The following is an 18,051-nucleotide window of genomic DNA, read 5'->3' as shown; positions in this document are numbered from 1 at the left end:
AGTCTATGGCCTCATGCCCACCATGACGTTTTTGAGCTGTAGATGGCTGAGCCGTTTTTAAGCTGCAAAAAAAACCAGGACCAGTGCGTTCTGAAGCTCCAGCTTTAGAGCTGTAAAACCGCCAGACGTTAAAAAACGCTCAAAAACGCTACAGCTGCGTTTTTGAGCTCCAGCTTAAAAAAAAAAAAAATAAACATGGACAGGCGTTTTTAAGCTGTAAAAAAGGCTAAAAAAAGTGGCTGTAAAAACATCCATGGAAATGAAGCCTTAAAGATGATTGGCAGTTAGATCTAGTTTGGAACAGCAGATCCAACTTATCAAAGGTTCTAAAGAAGGATTTTTTTTTATTTTACTTTTGTAGCATGTAATTGAATTCTTATGTCCATTCTGCAATACTGCAGTGAAGGGGGTAATCTTATTTGTTGTAAAGGCCAGATTTTTTTTTTTTTTTCGTCCTTTGATATACAAGGCACATTTTCAAGCATGAGGCCCCATACACACGATAGAATCCATCCGCAGATAAATCCCAGCAAATGGGTTTCTGCGGATAGATCCTATGGTGTGTACACGCCAGCGGATCCGTTTCCGCGGAGAAATCTCCTCTGGGATGGATTCCAGCAGATCGGATATTTGCTGACATGCACAACAAATCCATCTGCTGGAATCCATTCCAACGGATGGATCCGCTCGTCTGTACAGACTTACCGGATCCATCCGTCCAAAGGGATTCCCCGCACGCGTCGTAATGATTTGACGCATGCGTTGAATTCCTAATATGACAGCGTCGCGCCGTTGCCGCGTCATAATAGCGGCGACGGCGCGACACGTCATCGCCAGAGGATTTCACCGCGGATTTCAATGCGATGGTGTGTACACGCCATCGCATAGAAATCTTCTGAAATCCTCGAGAGGATTTATCCGCGGATACGGTCCGCTGGACCGTATCTGCGGATAAATCCTCTCGTGTGTATGGGGCCTAAGACTGACTGTGTTTTTAATCACATTTGAGCAGTTTTAGTTTGTGACCCATATGCATATATAAGTATTGGAACATATTGGACCTACACTCATATATAATAGCATTGTATTCCCTTCTAAAATAACAGACTGACTTTTAATTTGCTTTTTTAGAACATTGCCGACACCATGTGGGAGGCTACTCAGGATCTTTTCCCTGGAGCAGCACGGGATGCTCAGCGAGGAGGAGCAATGCTTTGCAGACTTAGAGAACAACATGGACTCAGCCCACCTCACATCCGAGATATGCTTCGCCAAGTTGGGAGTGACATACACAACAAGCTGAGGTAAGGATTGTAGTATCAACCACAACAATACAAATATAAAACCCTGAAAAGCATTATAAATAGGGTAATTCCCACAAAATACTGAAGAAAAGAGCTACAGTAACATAAACCTGTTACGACAGTAAACAACATCTCTGGCCTCAATACTTCTTGTGTCATTGACCCAGTAGAAGCATACAGACCAGGAAAATCATAGTTAATTCTGAACTTCAGATCTGCATTTTGTTGGGATATTGACCTAACAGTACTAAAGCCATGAAGCCCAACCCTGGGCAGACATTTTCAATAAAATTGTCCCAAGACAAGGTATAGGTTAAAAAAAAGCTGCTCAGGCTGCAATAATTACCTTCAGTCCTATAACATTGGTGTATCGTTGTCCTTATGAATAACATGGTCCTGATGCATGAAGTTACAGTATTACATAGGACATAATAATGCATAATGACACTTAAAGTGTAAGGCCTCGTACACACAACCGTTTTCCTCGACAGAATCCATCAAGAAACTTGGTGGCAGAGCTTTTTTGCCAAGGAAACCGTGTGTATGTTTTTCATCGAGGAAACTGTTGAGGAACTCGACGAGGAAAAAAGAGAACAAGTTCTCTTTTTCCTTGATGGGAGTCTCAATTTCCTCAGTGTGTTCCTCATCGGGCTGGTTTTTGACAAGAAACACGATCGTGTGTATGCTAAGAAACCCACGCATGCTCAGAATAAGGTATGAGACGGGAGCGCACCTTCGGTAAAAGTAGTGTTTGTAATGGAGATAACACATTTTTCACGCTGTAAAAGACTGAAAAGTGCAAATCATCTCTCACCAAACTTTTACTTAACACACAGTAACATGAGATTAGCAAAAGCAGCCCCAAGGGTTGTGCCAGTGGAATCGAACTTCCCCTGCCGTTGTACGTGTTGTATGTCACCGCGTTTGAGAACGAGGAGATTTTGTCTTGACAGTGTGTACGCAAAGAAAGCTTGTCGAGTTCCTCGACAAGCCTAACAAGGAACTCGTCGAGGAAAACGATGTGTCTTTTCTGACGAGTTCCTTGGTCGTGTGTACGAGGCCTAAGTATGGGGTTTATCATCAAGCTTGATAATAATGCTTGATTCATCAAGAAAAGTACAGTTTCAGTCATGTTTATTGCCTGCAAGTGTTCAAGGGGAGTATTACACATTATATTTTTCATTTCAAATATAAAACCTGATTTCCATAGATTTTTTACTAAATAAAAAAGCTAGTTTTGGATCGGAATAAATAAATAAAAAGCTACTTATTTCATTGTCTAGCCCCACTGCTCCTATATTACAGGATCTAATGCTTGTCAGGCGCCTGATCACAAGCTTTGTACTGTATATATGCAGGAATTGGATGGGGAATGATTATGATTTAAAGTCCCCTCACATGGTGTTCTATTTCTATATTTTTTAAATAAACTTTATTCTGTAGCAGGCTAGTATTATTTCCACATACATTTACAAGCAGAAAAAAATTGAATATTGAGTAACCTAAGCAAGTGTAGCACCTATGTACTTTATAGTACTGGTGCTAGTCAAATTAAGGGTAGATCAGAGTATAGTTAGACTCTGATCCTGATTATTTGGTGTAAGAATAGGGCCTCTGTCTCAGCTTGGCTGTGCTGTGGGTCATTTTGCAGTAATTGGGTGTTCTTCCTACCCCGGTACTGCAGGTGGCAGCAGTGGAGTCGAGGTTTGGGTGCTCTTCCCAGCAGCCAATCAGGAGGGTTTGTCCTCACTGTGCATGCTGGGGAGGGGTATTTATGAGACAGACGCCATTGGTTCTGGGTTCTTCTTCGTCCAGTGTGGCACCCACCTTTAGGGTGGCCACATCACTGTGCCCCGGCGCTTTGGCCTACCTGGCCAGGGCGTGCGTTCCACGCGGTGTTCCTGGTTCTGGGACCATGTTGACCCGGAGCATCAGAACCAGCGATGGGGATCCAGTGAGCGACTGGGTTCCCTCTTTTGAAGATCCCAAGCTGTTTGCTGTTCGGTGGGGAGTCAGTCTGAGGAGCGTCATTGAGAGTCTGGCGGTCCAATAGGGCTTGGATGAAACCACCGGGGATCACAGGTAGCCAGACACTGTGGGACTGGACACCTGTCAGTCGGTACCTGGGCGACAAGTTGAAGGAGATCCAGACGTAACTCAACCAAGGAGGCATATCTCCAAAAATTCTACCCAGAGGGGACATGTGGCAGAGGTATCTTCTGAGGCTCTTTCAGAGGGGTCTGTGGCAGAGACTTTCTCCCAAGTTCAAGTTCACCAAGGAGGGTCTGTGGCAGAGACTTATTCCTATAATTGTCCGAGTGATACTCCGGCTGCCAGGTCAGTGAAAGAGGCCTGTCTGGGTACACTGAACCCACTCCGGCGGGAGTGGCGCAGAGAAGTGTTACGTTTGGGAGCAGGACTGTTTCCTATCATTATGCCTGAATCTGCTATCCTTCCTCCTTTCAACTTTACTTTCCTCACCACAAGTTTTATTGTTTTTACCCGGCTGGGTAATAAAGAGCACAGCAAAAGAGCACCTGTAGTGGACATTCCTTTACTTCTGTTTATGCACATACGCATTACTTGCCCCTAGAGAATTCGGAGGAGCCACGAGGTAACACGCCGCCCAAAAAATCCAGCAGCTCCAATGGGGGTAATGCTACACAAGATTCAGAATTCAAGGGAAATTTGCTGGTTGGTCCATTTGAAAGTGCTGTATTTATGGGTTGGTGCAAACTCTTTTTGGCTGCCAAGTCAGACCAGTTAAGAAGGCTCTTATAGGGAACCATTGATTTTGACATGTCATGCGACTTGTGCTCTGGAAGTCAGAGCACATGTCGGATCAGTGTGAACCGACCCTAAACCTGTTGGTAATCATTATTGCTCTAGCAGGCTTTACAAATTTTGCTAACACACATATGGATTAGTGTATTTTTTGTACCAGAGTTGCTTATTCAAAGTCTGTACCTGCAAAAATACATTTTGGCAGATAGTAATGTGTTGTTATTATTAACAGAGGGTAATATTTATCAATGTGTCTCTACTAACAACCACATGTGTAGAGCCAAAACAACCTATCAGCAGTGTCGGCTGGTGCTCACTATTTTGGGGGGCTGCACAACCAACACTCCCCCTCCGGGAGATGGGTGGTAGGTTGTCCACCATATACCCCAACCCCCCCGTGGGAGACACAGATGGTGCCGATCAGTGGCTGCCATACCTTATGGAGGCAGGGAGAAGAAAGAGCCGGGGCCCCCATTTGTGAGCACACAGGAGACATTCTCCTTCCGGCTACATAAAAACCCAGAAGTGTCTCCTGAGACACAATTGGCCAAGGAGTCCAATAGGGGCTTCCTGATTGGACTGAGGAGAATGAGGAAAAATAGCGAATATTCATTTGCTAGTGTCATACAACTGGGTGGGATCAGTGCTCTGCGCCCCGAGTCCACCCTGTTTTGAAGCCTATTAGAGTCTCTGGCTCTAATCATGTGCTTAAAAAAAAACACCCCCGCCATTGGAATCCATGCGTCCAGTGCCCTGTTTGTAGATCAGGGAGCCGGAAGCATGGATGGCGGGGCGGCACCCTGCACCCCTTATGGAGTGGCCGCCACTGCCTATCAGGTTCAAACTTGGACTGAAAAAGATGTCACAGAGAGTGAAAGTCTAAATATGGCTGGTTAAATAAGAACAGTGTGAACTGTTCAAAAGCAAACTGTTTTAATAATTGGGTCTACTATGATGTTTTATAATTCCAGAGGTGCCCAGCTTTCCCTCATGACTCGTCTCAGTAACTCAGTTTTGGAGCAAGTTCTACAGGAAATGCAGAGAACACACAGAAAATTGGTATGTATAAAATAACCAAAAATTATAATGTGGACAGACAACGTGGTGCAAAGGCCCAGGGAACTCATTCACATTCTGCGTGAGGAATGACGTTAAGAAGGAAGGGGTCCCACTCAGATGACATCATAAAATCCAGAAGTTTATTAGACAGTTAGACAGCACAAACAGCATATTCTACCCTAGGTCCACCCCTCTAACACATTTCACCCATCTGGGCTTAGTCATAAATATCTCTACGACTAAGCCCAGATGGGTGAAATGTATTACAGGGGTGGACCGGAGGTGGAGGGATGGAAAATGTGAAGTCTGTCTGATAAACTTGCAGATTTTTTGACGTCATGAGTTTTCTTTTTAATGACATGTACTTCTTGCATTGAAATGGACCTCGGTGATTATGCATGCCTTGGGTGCTATAAACAAGCCTCAGGCCCCATACACACGAGAGAATTTATCCGCGGATACGGTCCAGCGGACCGTTTCCACGGATAAATCCTCTCAAAGATTTCCGCAGATTTCTATGCGATGGAGTGTACTCACCATCGCATTGAAATCCACGCGGAAAACCTCTGGCGATGACGTGTCGCGCCTTCGCCGCGATTATGACGCGGCGACGGGTGCGACGCTGTCATATAAGGAATTCCACGCATGCGTCAAATCATTACGACGCGTGCGGGGAATCCCTTTGGACGGATGGATCCGGTGAGTCTGTACAGACGAGCGGATCCATCCGTTGGGATGGATTCCAGCAGATGGATTTGTTCTGCATGTCAGCGAATATCCATCTGCTGGAAATCCATCCCAGGGGAGATTTATCCGCGGATAAATATCCGCTGGCGTGTACACACCATAGGATCTATCCGCTGAAACCCATTTGATGGGATTTATCTGCGGATAGATTCTATGGTGTGTATGGGGCCTCAGGGTACTAGCTGTAGCCATAACAAAGATGTTGAATGCCAAGTACTGGATGTATCATTTTGTATGCCATAAAACATTGATGCACTGTTCATTGTAATGCCGCGTACACACGGTCGTTTTTTGTGATGAAAAAAAACGTAATTTTTAAAAATGTCATTTAAAATGACCGTGTGTGGGGAAAACTTTGTTTTATGTCTTCTGAAAAACGACAAAAAAAAAATTCGAACATGCTTCAAATTTTTATGTCGTTTTTCAAAACGTCATTTTTTGTGTCATAAAAAAATGATCGTGTGTAGGCTAAAACGACGTTTAAAACAACGTTTTTAAACCCACGCATGCTCAGAAGCAAGTTATGACGCGAGCTTGAATGGAACAGAGTGCCGCCGTACGTGCTGAACGTAACTGCGCTTTGCTAGAGCATTTTGAAAAAATTATGGTGTGTAGGCAGATCTTCAAAAGAGATACGCAGGCGGGTCTGCTGTTCCGCCTGTGTATCCCTGTTTCTATCTTTGGAACTGATCCACAGAATCAGTTTCCAAGAGATAGACAGAAGATCCGACATGTGTAAGGGACTTACACTGCCGGATCTTAGGATGCAGTACCGCATCCGCCGATGGGGGCATTTCGAGTCGAAATGCTGCCTCGGGTATGCAAATTAGCACTTACGGAGATCCACGAAGCTTTTCAGCTTCGTTTTTTCCCTGTAAGTTTTAAGTTGCATGTGTAAAATTAGGGCTGGTTTTACAAAGTGTAAACTGTTTACACCTTGTAAAAGCAGACCCTTCTTTCCAGCGACGCTGTCTTTTTTTTTTTTTTCCCGCCGCAACTAGTTTTTTTTCCCGAAGCAACTTTTTTGACCCGGCGCGATTCACGAAGCTTGGCGTAACGTAATTTTGCGCTATGCACATCGGGAAAATGACGTCATGAGCATGCGCAGTACGTCCGGCGCGGGAGCGCGCCTAATTTAAATTGGGAACGCCTTACGCCGGCCGGATTTAAGTTACACAGCCGAAAATTTCTAGGTAAGTGCTTTGTGGATCGGGCACTTAGGTAGAAATTTTCAGCCAGTGTAACTTAAATGGGAATATTTAAGTTACGGCGGCTGGCTGTGGATCTGGCCCACAGTTCTCACTGATATATCTACAAATCACTTTAAAGGGATCGATAAAACATTATCACTGAACACTACATGTTACTTGTTTGAGGTGTTAGTATGTTAATAGTATGTAAATAGCTAAATATCGACCTCTTTAACCCATGACATATTGTAAGAGTGAGAATTCACATTTTGGTTTATGAAATCAGTAAAGAAGAAGCTCATTGGATCTAAAGAAGTAGCTCATTGGATGAGAAAATAATGCATCTCATTCTTTTTTATTTCCCCCATAAACTTTCACAGGCTCGTCACAGATCTCAGCTGCAGAGTATTATGGAAGAAGAGCAGAGGCTGATGGGATACCTCCCGCAGACACCACCAAGGAATAAGCAGGAGACACACGAGGGAGAGATGTATTCTAGTATTGTAAGTGGCTAATTCCATTTGCATTTCAATATGCAATACAGTAATGCTATGTGATTTTTACTATCCATAATATCATGTTTTTTTTTTCAACCTAATTCAATTCCTGACCAGAAAAGGTTTATTTTGTGATATCTATGAGCTACACTTGGACAGACTGAGTTGACGGAGTAGAGCCATATGTAACATATGCCATATGTAACACGTGTAAGAGTGAAGAATGAATCATTGAATCCCATGGGAATGGCAAAATTAGGCAGAGTCTATCTAGTTTTATCAAGCCCCAAGCCTTCATAAACTTTGTCTGTTGTTTTTCAAAAAAACAAGCTATTCTGCAAATATAGCAGTTACAAGGTTGAGACAAACCATTTACACTGACAGGGGTGCTAACAACGGTCAGCCTTTATTTATTTATTTGTTTAATACGTTTATCCTAAAAGAGTAAAAAAAAAAATTGCTTTAACTGCTTAATAACTGCTTTAACTGCTTAATAATTGTTAGTTCAGCTTCAATTTGTTAATTATAAATCTGCTAGTATACCTAATACTACCCTCCCCCTAGATTAACAATGTAGCTGTCTGCAGTACCCCCGTGTTCATTCATCCAGATTGGGGACACTCTAATAGGAGGTGAGTTACTACTCAGATCACCAGGTGATCATTACATGTAGTGGCTGCATTAGCAAGGGAAAAAATATAACTAATGCAGCCATGTAATGATTGGTAGGCTGCAATATGATACAATTTTGGTTTTGGGTTTATTATTGCTTTATTTTCCCTCTTTACTAATGTCCTTATTTGTATCTCTGCAGGATACCATGGTAATAAAGAAGCGTCTCCAAGGCAGAAAAATTCGCCCTGTGTCTGCATTTATCAGTGAGATCTCTGATATATATACTATTTCCAAGTTTTCATGCACAACGCTAACATAAACATTTCCATGCAACATGTTTTGTGGGAAACATCCCTGTATTGTTCAACTATAAAATCTTTCTGTTGTAGAATATTAACTAAATTTGTATGCCCCTCATTTGGTAGGTGTGAGTGAGCAGGAATTAAGCCCCAAGACACTAGATTTGGGGTCCCCTGGCTCCCGTGAACTCAATTCTCCACCTGCGCTCTCCTCATCCGCTAGCAGTCAGCTCTCTCGCTCTCTAAGCGTGTCACTAGAAGGTCTTTCTGAACTACCCACAGAAGGGAGTAAGCTGCAGCATCAAACCCGGGACAGGCCGAAGCAACAGTCACGTAGAGCGCCAGGAGGAGGAAAGGTAAGAGAAAGCTGGGGCTGAGGGGATAAAATCACCCTAATTAAAACATGTAAATATAAAACCATTCAAGTCATCCTTGAATATCATTTTGCCCAAATTAAGAGATTCAGCTTTTTAGTACTTGGACTAAAGAAATGGTCGAGTCACATTCAAACTCCATAGGGTTCAGGGCATCGAATCTAGACATGTGCAGAATGGAAAAATTTGTTTTGTTTCAGATAAATTTGTTATGTTACTAATTTTGTTTCATGGATTTGTTTTGAGATTAATTTAGTTTTGTTTTGTTTATTAATTTTCTAATTCGAATCATTCGGAAAATGTGTAATTTCTTAGAAAACGAATAACCAAAATGAAATGAAACAAATTTTAATAAAATTCATTACTATTGTTATTCGGAAATTCAGATACCGCTGAATCTCCGAATAACCAAAAGTTTGTCGAATTTAGATTCGAACCGAAAGGAATTGCATATATCTAACCAAAGCATTTACCACCCTTGTTGTTTAATATCTCTGCTGATCAGAAAGCATTCTAATTTAAAGCAATAATTACCTGTGTATAGGAACCCTAAAGATAAACTGTGCTTTGCTCATACATGGTCAAGTATGGAGGCCAAGTGATAGATTTGGGTCGATCAACGCTGCCACAAAAGAGGAATCCATAGCCCTGTGTCCGCTATGACTTTGACAACTTGTAGCTTTCATTTCAATACTGGTGACTGAACAGAATAGTGTAGGAGTGAAAAGCAGATGAGTGTGTGCTGCTAAGGAAGTCCGCATTAAAGTGAACCAGTTGCTTTACACAGCGAGACAAAGTGGTCTCTTCCAGATTTTTTTATTTCACTTATGTGTATTGTAGCAGTAAAACTGCATTTCCACTAAACCAAGCAGATATTTTTAATGAACTAGAAGTGCAGTTCTTTTGGGTGTCACCATTCAGCTAAAATGTTCTTACGAACGCAGTGCTGCTGGTCTGCTTCCATAAGTGACAGACACCTTATACAGGTGATTATCGTGCAAAAGTTTATTTATTTCACTAATGCAACTTAAAGTGGGGTTCTGTGCAAAAAAAAATTTTGCAAGCTAAAATTAATCACATTAGATAGTCCCTAAAATATATTAATAGCTCCCCAATCATTCCAGAAATGATTGCAAACACTTGCCTTATATCCTCCAGCTCATGTTGTGGCCGTATCCATCATATGTGTGGGCATGTAAAGCCCAGTTCCTTTTTCTTCCTGGTTTTCAGGGAGGGGTGCATGCTGGCCGATTTTTAGGCACAGTAATGCCCAGAGACTCCTGGGAAATGAGTGTCATCATTTCCCAGGAGGCAATGGGGTCTTAGGACAAGAAGTTTAACCACCTAGGACCAGGAACTAGGCAGATTACGAAACTTGCCTAGTAACAGCCAGATAGAAGTGAGTAAAATATATATATATATATATATATATATATATATATATATATTATTTTTTGTTTTACATTAAAGGCAAGCTGTTAATAGAAAGTTCATTTTTAGGGTGGAACACCACTTTAAAAGGTGAAACTAATATATGCAGGATAGTTCAATTATTTGTCATAATTGTGATGATTATGGCTTACAGCTCATGAAAACCCCAAATCCACAATCTCAGAAAATTTGAATATTACATGCAATCAATAAAACAAGGATTATACATAGAACAATATCGAACCTCTGAAAAGTATAAGCATGCATATGTACTCAGTACTTGGTATGGGCCCCTTTTGCAGCAATTACTGCCTCAATGTGGTGTGGCATGGAAGCGATCACTGCTGAGGTGTTATAGAAGACCAGGGTGCTTCAATAGCAGCCCTCAGCTCTTGTGCATTGTTCGGCTTCATGTCTCTCATCTTTCTCTTGGCAATACCCCATAGATTCTCTATGGGGTTCCGGTCAGGTGAGTTTGCTGGCCAATCAAGCACAGTAATCCCATGGTCATTGAACCAGGTTTTGGTGCTTTTGGCAGTGTGGGTATGTGCCAAGTCCTGCTGGAAAATGAAGTCAGTATCCCCATAGAGTTTGTCTGTGGAAGGAAGTCCCTGGACTTAATGAAGCACAGTGGACCAACACCAGCAGATGACATGGCTCCCCAAATCAACACAGACTGTGGAAACTTCACACTGGACTTCACGCATCTTGCAGTGTGTGCCTCTCTATTCTTCCTCCATAGTCTGGGTCCTTGGTTTCCAAATGAGATGCAAAATTTGCTCTCATCAGAAAAGAGGACTTTGGACCACTGAGCAACAGACCTTTTCTTTAGCCCAGGTAAGACTTTTGTTGTTCAGGAGTGGCTTGACAAGAGGAATACGACATTTGAAGCCCATGTCCAGGATCCGTCTGTGTGTGGTGCCTCTTGATGCACTGACTCCAGCCTCAGTCCACTCCTTGTGAGAGTCCCCAACACTCTTGAATGGCCTTTTTTCTGACAATCCTCTCTAGGCTGCGGTCATCTCTGCTGCTTGTGGATTTGGTGTTTTCATGAGCTGTAAGCCCCAATCATCACAATTATGACAAATCACGGCTTGAACTATCTTGCTTTGCTATGAGTCTATTTCATATATTAGTTTCACCTTTTAAGTTGAATAAGTAAAATAAATTAACTTTTGCACAATATTCAAATTTTTCGAGAGTGGAATTTTGTTTGTATTAGATCAACTGTTTTAATCATTTTATAAAACAACAACCATTTACTACTTGTAGAATGTTTTTTTATATTTTTTTTCAGATTAAATGACCACTTAAAAAGACCATGAGCAGTATGGTTCTATAGGAAATCTGATGCTTTTGTCTTTTAATTTAGGTGCGGGGCCCAGCTTCTGATTCTGAACGACCTGATCCTGCCTTAGATGAGGGCCTTGATGAATTCTTCCATCGCACAGTGTTGACTCAGTCAAATAGGTGTTGTACATTATCCCTAATTCTACATATTCTGCATGTGTTGAAGTACAGTTATATATATCTATGCCTTACACTATGACATAGAAAAGTGAGTAATCACCTGTCATTTTATGTCCTTTCAGTGTCTCTTCAGGTCGAGGTGATACAGATGCACCTCCAAAAAGAAGGCGTCGCAGCCTGTTCCATTTCCGTAGAAGTCGAACCCCAAAGAGGGAACAAGACAGAGGGAGAATTGCTCCTCCCCCTTCCCCAGGTCCAGAAACATCAGATCATGTGAAAATTGAAGGATACCCAATAACAAATGGAACTTCCATCAGCAATGGAGCTGAAACACATAACATTGGTGGAGTCAGGGGGTTACCTGGCCGAGGAACACCGGTAAGCAGTACCTGACAAAGTGCAAAGTATAGCTGGCAATATTAAAAAAAAGGGTCACAAGGAAGTTTTTACAAACCAATGCTAGATGATATTAGAATTCTGTATTTAAAATAACTTATAATAACATACATAAGCCATTTTTCTGTATGGGAAGATTATACTTTCACACTCTACAGAGGTGTATTGAGTGTAGTTTTTGCTCTAGAGCAACCACCCCATGTACCCTTTAAAATAATACAGCAGCCTTTGCCCTAAGGCCCCTTTCAGATTGGGGCGGGAGCTGCGGTGGCGGTATAACGCCGCTAAAAATAGCGGTGCTATACTGCCGGAATTGCCGCGGGTATCAGCCGCTAGCGGTGCGGTATTAACCCCCGCTAGCGGCCGATAAAGAGTTAATACCGCCCGCAATGCGCCTCTATTCTCTGTTTTCAATGGGAAGGAGCGGTGAAGGAGCGGTATACATGCCGCTCCTCTCACCGCTCCAAAGATGCTGCTGACAGGAGATTTTTTTGTCTCCCGCCAGCGCATCGCCTCAGTGTGAAAGCCCTCGGGCTTTCACATTGAGTCTGCAGTGAAGGAGTTTTTCAGGCGCGATAGCAGCGCTATTTTTAGCGCTGTACCGCCTGAAAAACTCCTCAATGTGAAAGGGGCCTAAGTGTAAAGCAACAACATAGTGGACCGAGACTTTGAGTATGGAGAAGCAGACATTGACAACAACTGTAGTATTGTGCCAGTACCATTTTACCATGATCTCGGGGCGATGGCACAAAACAGTCTAAAATACTGTGTTCATTAAGAGCAATGGAGGAGTTGTTACGCCAGACACTGGCAAAACTGACAATCCCTTTTTGATACATTATATTCATTTTGAGAAGCAATAAATAATTGACTTTGCATGTAAAGAGCAGGTACTGATTGATAGTGCTAGTTTGTAAAACTTTTGCTACTTTACATTTGCAGGATGTAAATGTTAACCTTTGGAGAACCTATCTCTAAGGAAGCCCCCCCAAATCCCACAATGTATGTACCTGAAGGACTCATTTGAAGACCTCTGCATTGTTATATGGGGTGCAGTGAAGCATGCTTCACCCCCAATTTGCCCAAAAGTTGACATTTGCATAGTGCAAACACCAGAGGCGTAGCTTGAAGCTTGTGGGCCCCGATGCAAAAGTTGACCTGGGTCCCTCCCCACTACCACTTCAACCGTGCATGCAGATACACCCACCGCATGTCAAGATGCTCAAAGTGGCTTAAGAGTTTCAAATTTCCAGAGTTCCTCCCTACTTCAGAGGACAGGGACCCCTGGCAGGTCACTTGGCAGAACTCCTTTCCCATCCCGGCACTGTATACAGCTCCTTCCCCCACACTACACAGGGCTGAAATCACATTCCTTTACACACAGTTTGTCAGCCTTCACAAGGTATCATTTTATGTTGCCATTTTGACCTGTAAAATTCTCTGGTTGGAACGGCAGTGCAGTTGCAGTAGGCAGATACACCCTGTGCAGATCGTGGCTGACTGGCTGTGTTGTAAAGGAATGTGATTTCAGCCCTGCAGAGGAGGAGCAGTATAGAGTGCCGTAATGGGAATAGAGCTCCGCAGCCGGGCATCCAGGGCAGAGGGATGGTCAGGGGGCTTAGGGGGACGCAACTTAGATCTAGGGGGGCAAAGCCATATGACACAAAATCATCTGGAGCCTGTAGCCCCACAGGGGCCCCTCAGGAGGTGTTAAGGGATTTTTGAATTTTCTGAAGATTCTCTGTCATTGTTGGCAGTTGTTGGGGGGAGTCAAACTCCTGGAGGTATGTGTATTTTGCCCGGTTGTCAGGGAAGAGGGGTAAGCGGACATCCCTAGGTGGGGGGTACAGAGAATCCCAGCTGGTGACTAGGAGACACTGAGTGGTGTCTTACCTGACCAGTGACATCGGTCTCATCGTGACTACAGGATGGCAATCTCCTCCTCTTGCCTTACTGAGCTTGTTTGCCATTCCATGTTGCCAGCACACAGCACAGACACTTTCCCATCCTGGGCTGTTCTCACCCTGTGCTCCTCTTTCTTTTATGAAATGGCTTGCGGCTTCTCCCAGCCAATGAAAACTGAAGGGTGTGGACTATGGAAGGCAAAGTGGGCCTAGGGCAGATCGAAGTTGGACTTTATGGCGGATATGATAATATGACAGGGAGGCTGCAGGGGCCCTGTAGGGGGCCCCTGCAGCCTCCCTGTCATATTATCATATCCGCCATAAAGTAGGGTTGCATTTGTGACCCCTGCAACCCCTTATGCTACGCCCATAGCAGGGTTGCATTTGTGACCCCTGCAACCCCTTATGCTACGCCCATAGCAGACACATAAGGCTCCTGTGCACCCTGCAGCATAACTTAGACAAACTCGCAATGCCGGTCTATTATACTTTAAGTAGTGACAGATTTACTTTTATCTCACTTTTCTGCCTGAAGTCTGAAGTTTTTATCCCATTTTGTAGATTTCCTAGCACATATAAAAAAAAATGAAAATTATCGGTTGATCATGCTGTAATCAACAAATATTGTATAACATTTCTGTTTTCAGTCCTGTGAGCAAAGGCTAGAGGAAGTACAACCAGCAAGAGTACGAGGCGTTCCACTTCCAGGGATGGATGGTGTCCGGCAATGGAAGGAGGTATGTCAAGGAGGGGCATTATTACCTTTTCTAATATGTTTTGACATTTGCCCCCCCATGTAGAGCTTTATTGAGTTCTAAAATGCTACATATAATTTTCAGATTGATACATCAGGAAGTACTAGCTGTGCTTCAGAGGACAGAAGACGTTCTTCTGGGGATGGGGGTAAATATCTATTCCACCCTATGTTTTCTATCTGTACTTTTCCCATAACTCTAAAATCTCATTCTCTTTTCCCCATGAGCAATTCAATCCATGCTTGCTCTGTCTTTTTTCTGGTGTTTCTCCCCACCTATTTTCCACTGTATATGTGCTTCCTTTCTGTATGTGCAATGTTTCCCTCTTTGCCTTTCCCTACACTTCCCCTTCCTGTTTCTTCTCTCTCTGTCTCTCGCTCTCTCTCTCTGTCTCTCAGAGGAGGGTGCTACGTTTGAGGACAGACAGCCTTGTTTTTCCAACGGAGACAGGAACAATCAGAAGAATTTATCAAGAGAAGAGGTAATCCTAATATTGAAAGCTTTCCAGAGTCAGGGAAATAAAGGGGAAAAGGTGGTGACCCAAAATAATGTAAAGCAGGGAAGCCATCAGATATAATATTTTATGTGTGCATTGACTAATCCAGATCCAGATAATTGCTCATTTGTTATTCACTGTAAGTAGAAGAAACTGTAGCAATTTATTATAATATAAAATCTTTAAAAACCGAAATGAAATATTTTGCATGTAAATATACAAGACAAAAACGTTGGTAGTGCTAAAAAATTCAAACCTTAAAGTAAACAATCAACAGGCAGTAACAATGAATTTCCTAATCACAATGCTTGATATATAAGAAAAATACAAAAAACAATTAAATAAATGTTTTTCTATTGTAAAGCTGTTTTGGTCACCCCATGCTAAGGGAGGGCTGATCGTTAGTGTAGACTGAAAAGAAAAAGAAAATAATGATCCTAGTTAGAATTTGCATTTGGTTATCATGCAAAAAATGTAATGCTTAATTTAGAAGTGCTGCTCAATTTAAAAAAAACATGAATATAGCATTATAATGAGACCCTGAACAATTATTTTTTTCCGGAAATGTGTATTTGTTCACTTTACAAAAATCATAACCACTGTTTAATTGCTTTGGCAGGAGATTGGTGCTTTGTTAAGTAAACAGACTTTGGTCTGTGAAGGTAATTTTAGCGGTACCAATAGTAGATGACTGACATCTAAATCAGTCTCTCTGAGGGAAAAAAAACGATTGGTTGGGTTGGATTCGGTCAGATAATAGATATTGGTACTTGAGATAACACTAGTGTGTGTCTATATTCAATGCACGGACATGTATACATATGCAATATGAGCATACATGTCTATGCTTTAATCAGTTTAAGAATATATATATATATATATATATATATATATATATATCGCTTAGGGGTCCACAGCTGACTGCCATCTGGTTTGATTCTTCACGCTGCTACACCACTTATTGTATGCTGAATGTGGCATGTTAAGAGACATCACATGTGATAATATTGTTTGATTTATCAGAGGAAACAGTTGCATGTGTAATTTATTTATTTGTAAATTTAACACCTGATTAATAGCACGTTTAACTAGGTAAAAAGGCTAAATTTGTGCTTTAAAGATCACTTTAGCTTTCCACCTACTTCAAACATGTCATATTACAGTAGGAGTGCTGTGCTTAAAGTGTACCTGTGGGTAACTAACATGGGTAGCAAATACCTCTTCCTTTTATGAGGTATTCAAGCCTTGTTGGTCACTCAGTCACCATTGGGATAAAGGCAAGGGCATTCTTATTTTCCAGTAGAGGAAGTGGAAAAAATGAGGAAATGAAGAAACCATGGGAAGGAAAAGATCCATCTCATTCAAAAATTCTAAAAATCTCATTAAAGCAAAGTGATGTCCTCATAATTTTTGTTTTCAGTTATCTTTACATTTTAATTTGACACTTTTTTTATGGATAACAAATGCCAATCTGGTACACTAGGCATGTAAGTTGGTATCCTTTGGCAAGGAGGTAGAAAATGTATACCCCTTCCCCAACATGCATACCCTAACCTGCGTGTCCTTAAACATTAAAGGATTGCTTGAAAAGTGATTCCTAAAAAAGCAGCACGGCTCCCAAAACATACATGCCTTTTGACTCCAATTCTGGCACTGGAAAGTGTTTCAGAAATCAAAAGAATCATTATTGTGCAACCCACTTAGTCGATGATCTACTATAGAGTTCTTACCCATTAATCTTTGAGGTCAAAAACAAAAAAACTCTCAATCCGTCTTTAAAAAACAAGTAAAGTTTATTCTACATTTCACTTAATTTATTCAACATCAACTGGCCCATCACCTTCTTATATCAGAACCTGGGCTAAGGTAAATATCTAGAGCAGGGGTCTCAAACTGGCGGCCCTCCAGTTTTTGCGAAACTAAAAGTCCCGTCATGCCTCTGCCTGTGGGAGTCATGCTTGTAATGTCGCGTACACACGATCGGTCAATCCGATGAGAGCGGTCTGATGGACCGTTTTCATCAGACCAAACCGATCGTGTGTAGGCCCCATCGGTTATTTATCCATTGGTTAAAAAATTTGAAACTTGTTTTAAAATTAACCGATGGATACCTAACCAATAGAAAAAAAACAATCGTTTGTAGGCACGTCCATCGGTTAAAAATCCACGCATGCTCAGAATCGACGCATGCTTGGAAGCATTGAACTTCATTTTTTTCAGCACGTTGTTGTGTTTTACGTCACCGCGTTCTGACACGATCGTTTTTTTAACTGATGGTGTGTAGGCACGACTGATCATCAGTCAGCTTCATCAGTTAACTGATGGAAAAATCCATCAGACCATTCTCACCGGATTGACCGATCGTGTGTACAGGGCATAACTGTCAGCCTTGTAATGCCTCATGGGACTTGTGGTTTCGCAACAGCTGAAGGGCTGCCAGTTTGAGACCCCTGATCTAGAGACACTGGCTTTGAATTGAGGAGATCCTGGACAGTGAACTACAGGTGTTTACATGGCAAATGTTGCAAACTACTTAACACCTAGGGGGTAGGTAGGTGGTCTACACATAATTACCCTATACCAGTTTTTTCTTGGGCACCAGAGGTACAGAAGAATCTGAGATTGCCAGTATCTGGCAACATTACTTATTTATGAACCCTTCCCAGATCATCCCCAACTGAGGAAGGGCACGTTGCACAATATCAGCATGGCAGGTTTGAGGGTTGACAT

At 42.2% G+C, this 18,051-nt stretch overlaps 1 protein-coding gene across 4 annotated transcripts in view; it reads left to right on the top strand.

Moving 5' to 3' along the window:
• CARMIL3 (capping protein regulator and myosin 1 linker 3) overlaps positions 1-18,051 on the top strand; it is a 139,542-nt gene that overhangs the window by 113,150 nt on the left and 8,341 nt on the right. For 2 of the 4 annotated variants that reach the window (XM_040354349.1, XM_040354369.1), the window contains exons 27-36: positions 1,132-1,304; positions 5,060-5,147; positions 7,465-7,587; positions 8,396-8,459; positions 8,622-8,851; positions 11,673-11,770; positions 11,893-12,148; positions 14,718-14,807; positions 14,910-14,973; positions 15,224-15,306. In XM_040354349.1, coding sequence (XP_040210283.1) covers positions 1,132-1,304; positions 5,060-5,147; positions 7,465-7,587; positions 8,396-8,459; positions 8,622-8,851; positions 11,673-11,770; positions 11,893-12,148; positions 14,718-14,807; positions 14,910-14,973; positions 15,224-15,306 — 1,269 coding nt within the window. The remainder of the gene's footprint in view (positions 1-1,131; positions 1,305-5,059; positions 5,148-7,464; positions 7,588-8,395; positions 8,460-8,621; positions 8,852-11,672; positions 11,771-11,892; positions 12,149-14,717; positions 14,808-14,909; positions 14,974-15,223; positions 15,307-18,051) is intronic. The other 2 variants (XM_040354355.1, XM_040354359.1) reach the window with 2 other exon arrangements.

The sequence above is a fragment of the Rana temporaria genome, chromosome 1 (assembly GCF_905171775.1).
Source record: "Rana temporaria chromosome 1, aRanTem1.1, whole genome shotgun sequence".
Taxonomy (NCBI): Eukaryota; Metazoa; Chordata; class Amphibia; order Anura; family Ranidae; genus Rana; species Rana temporaria.
Note: the sequence above shows the minus strand (reverse complement) of the source record. Positions and strands in the feature narration are given on the sequence as shown.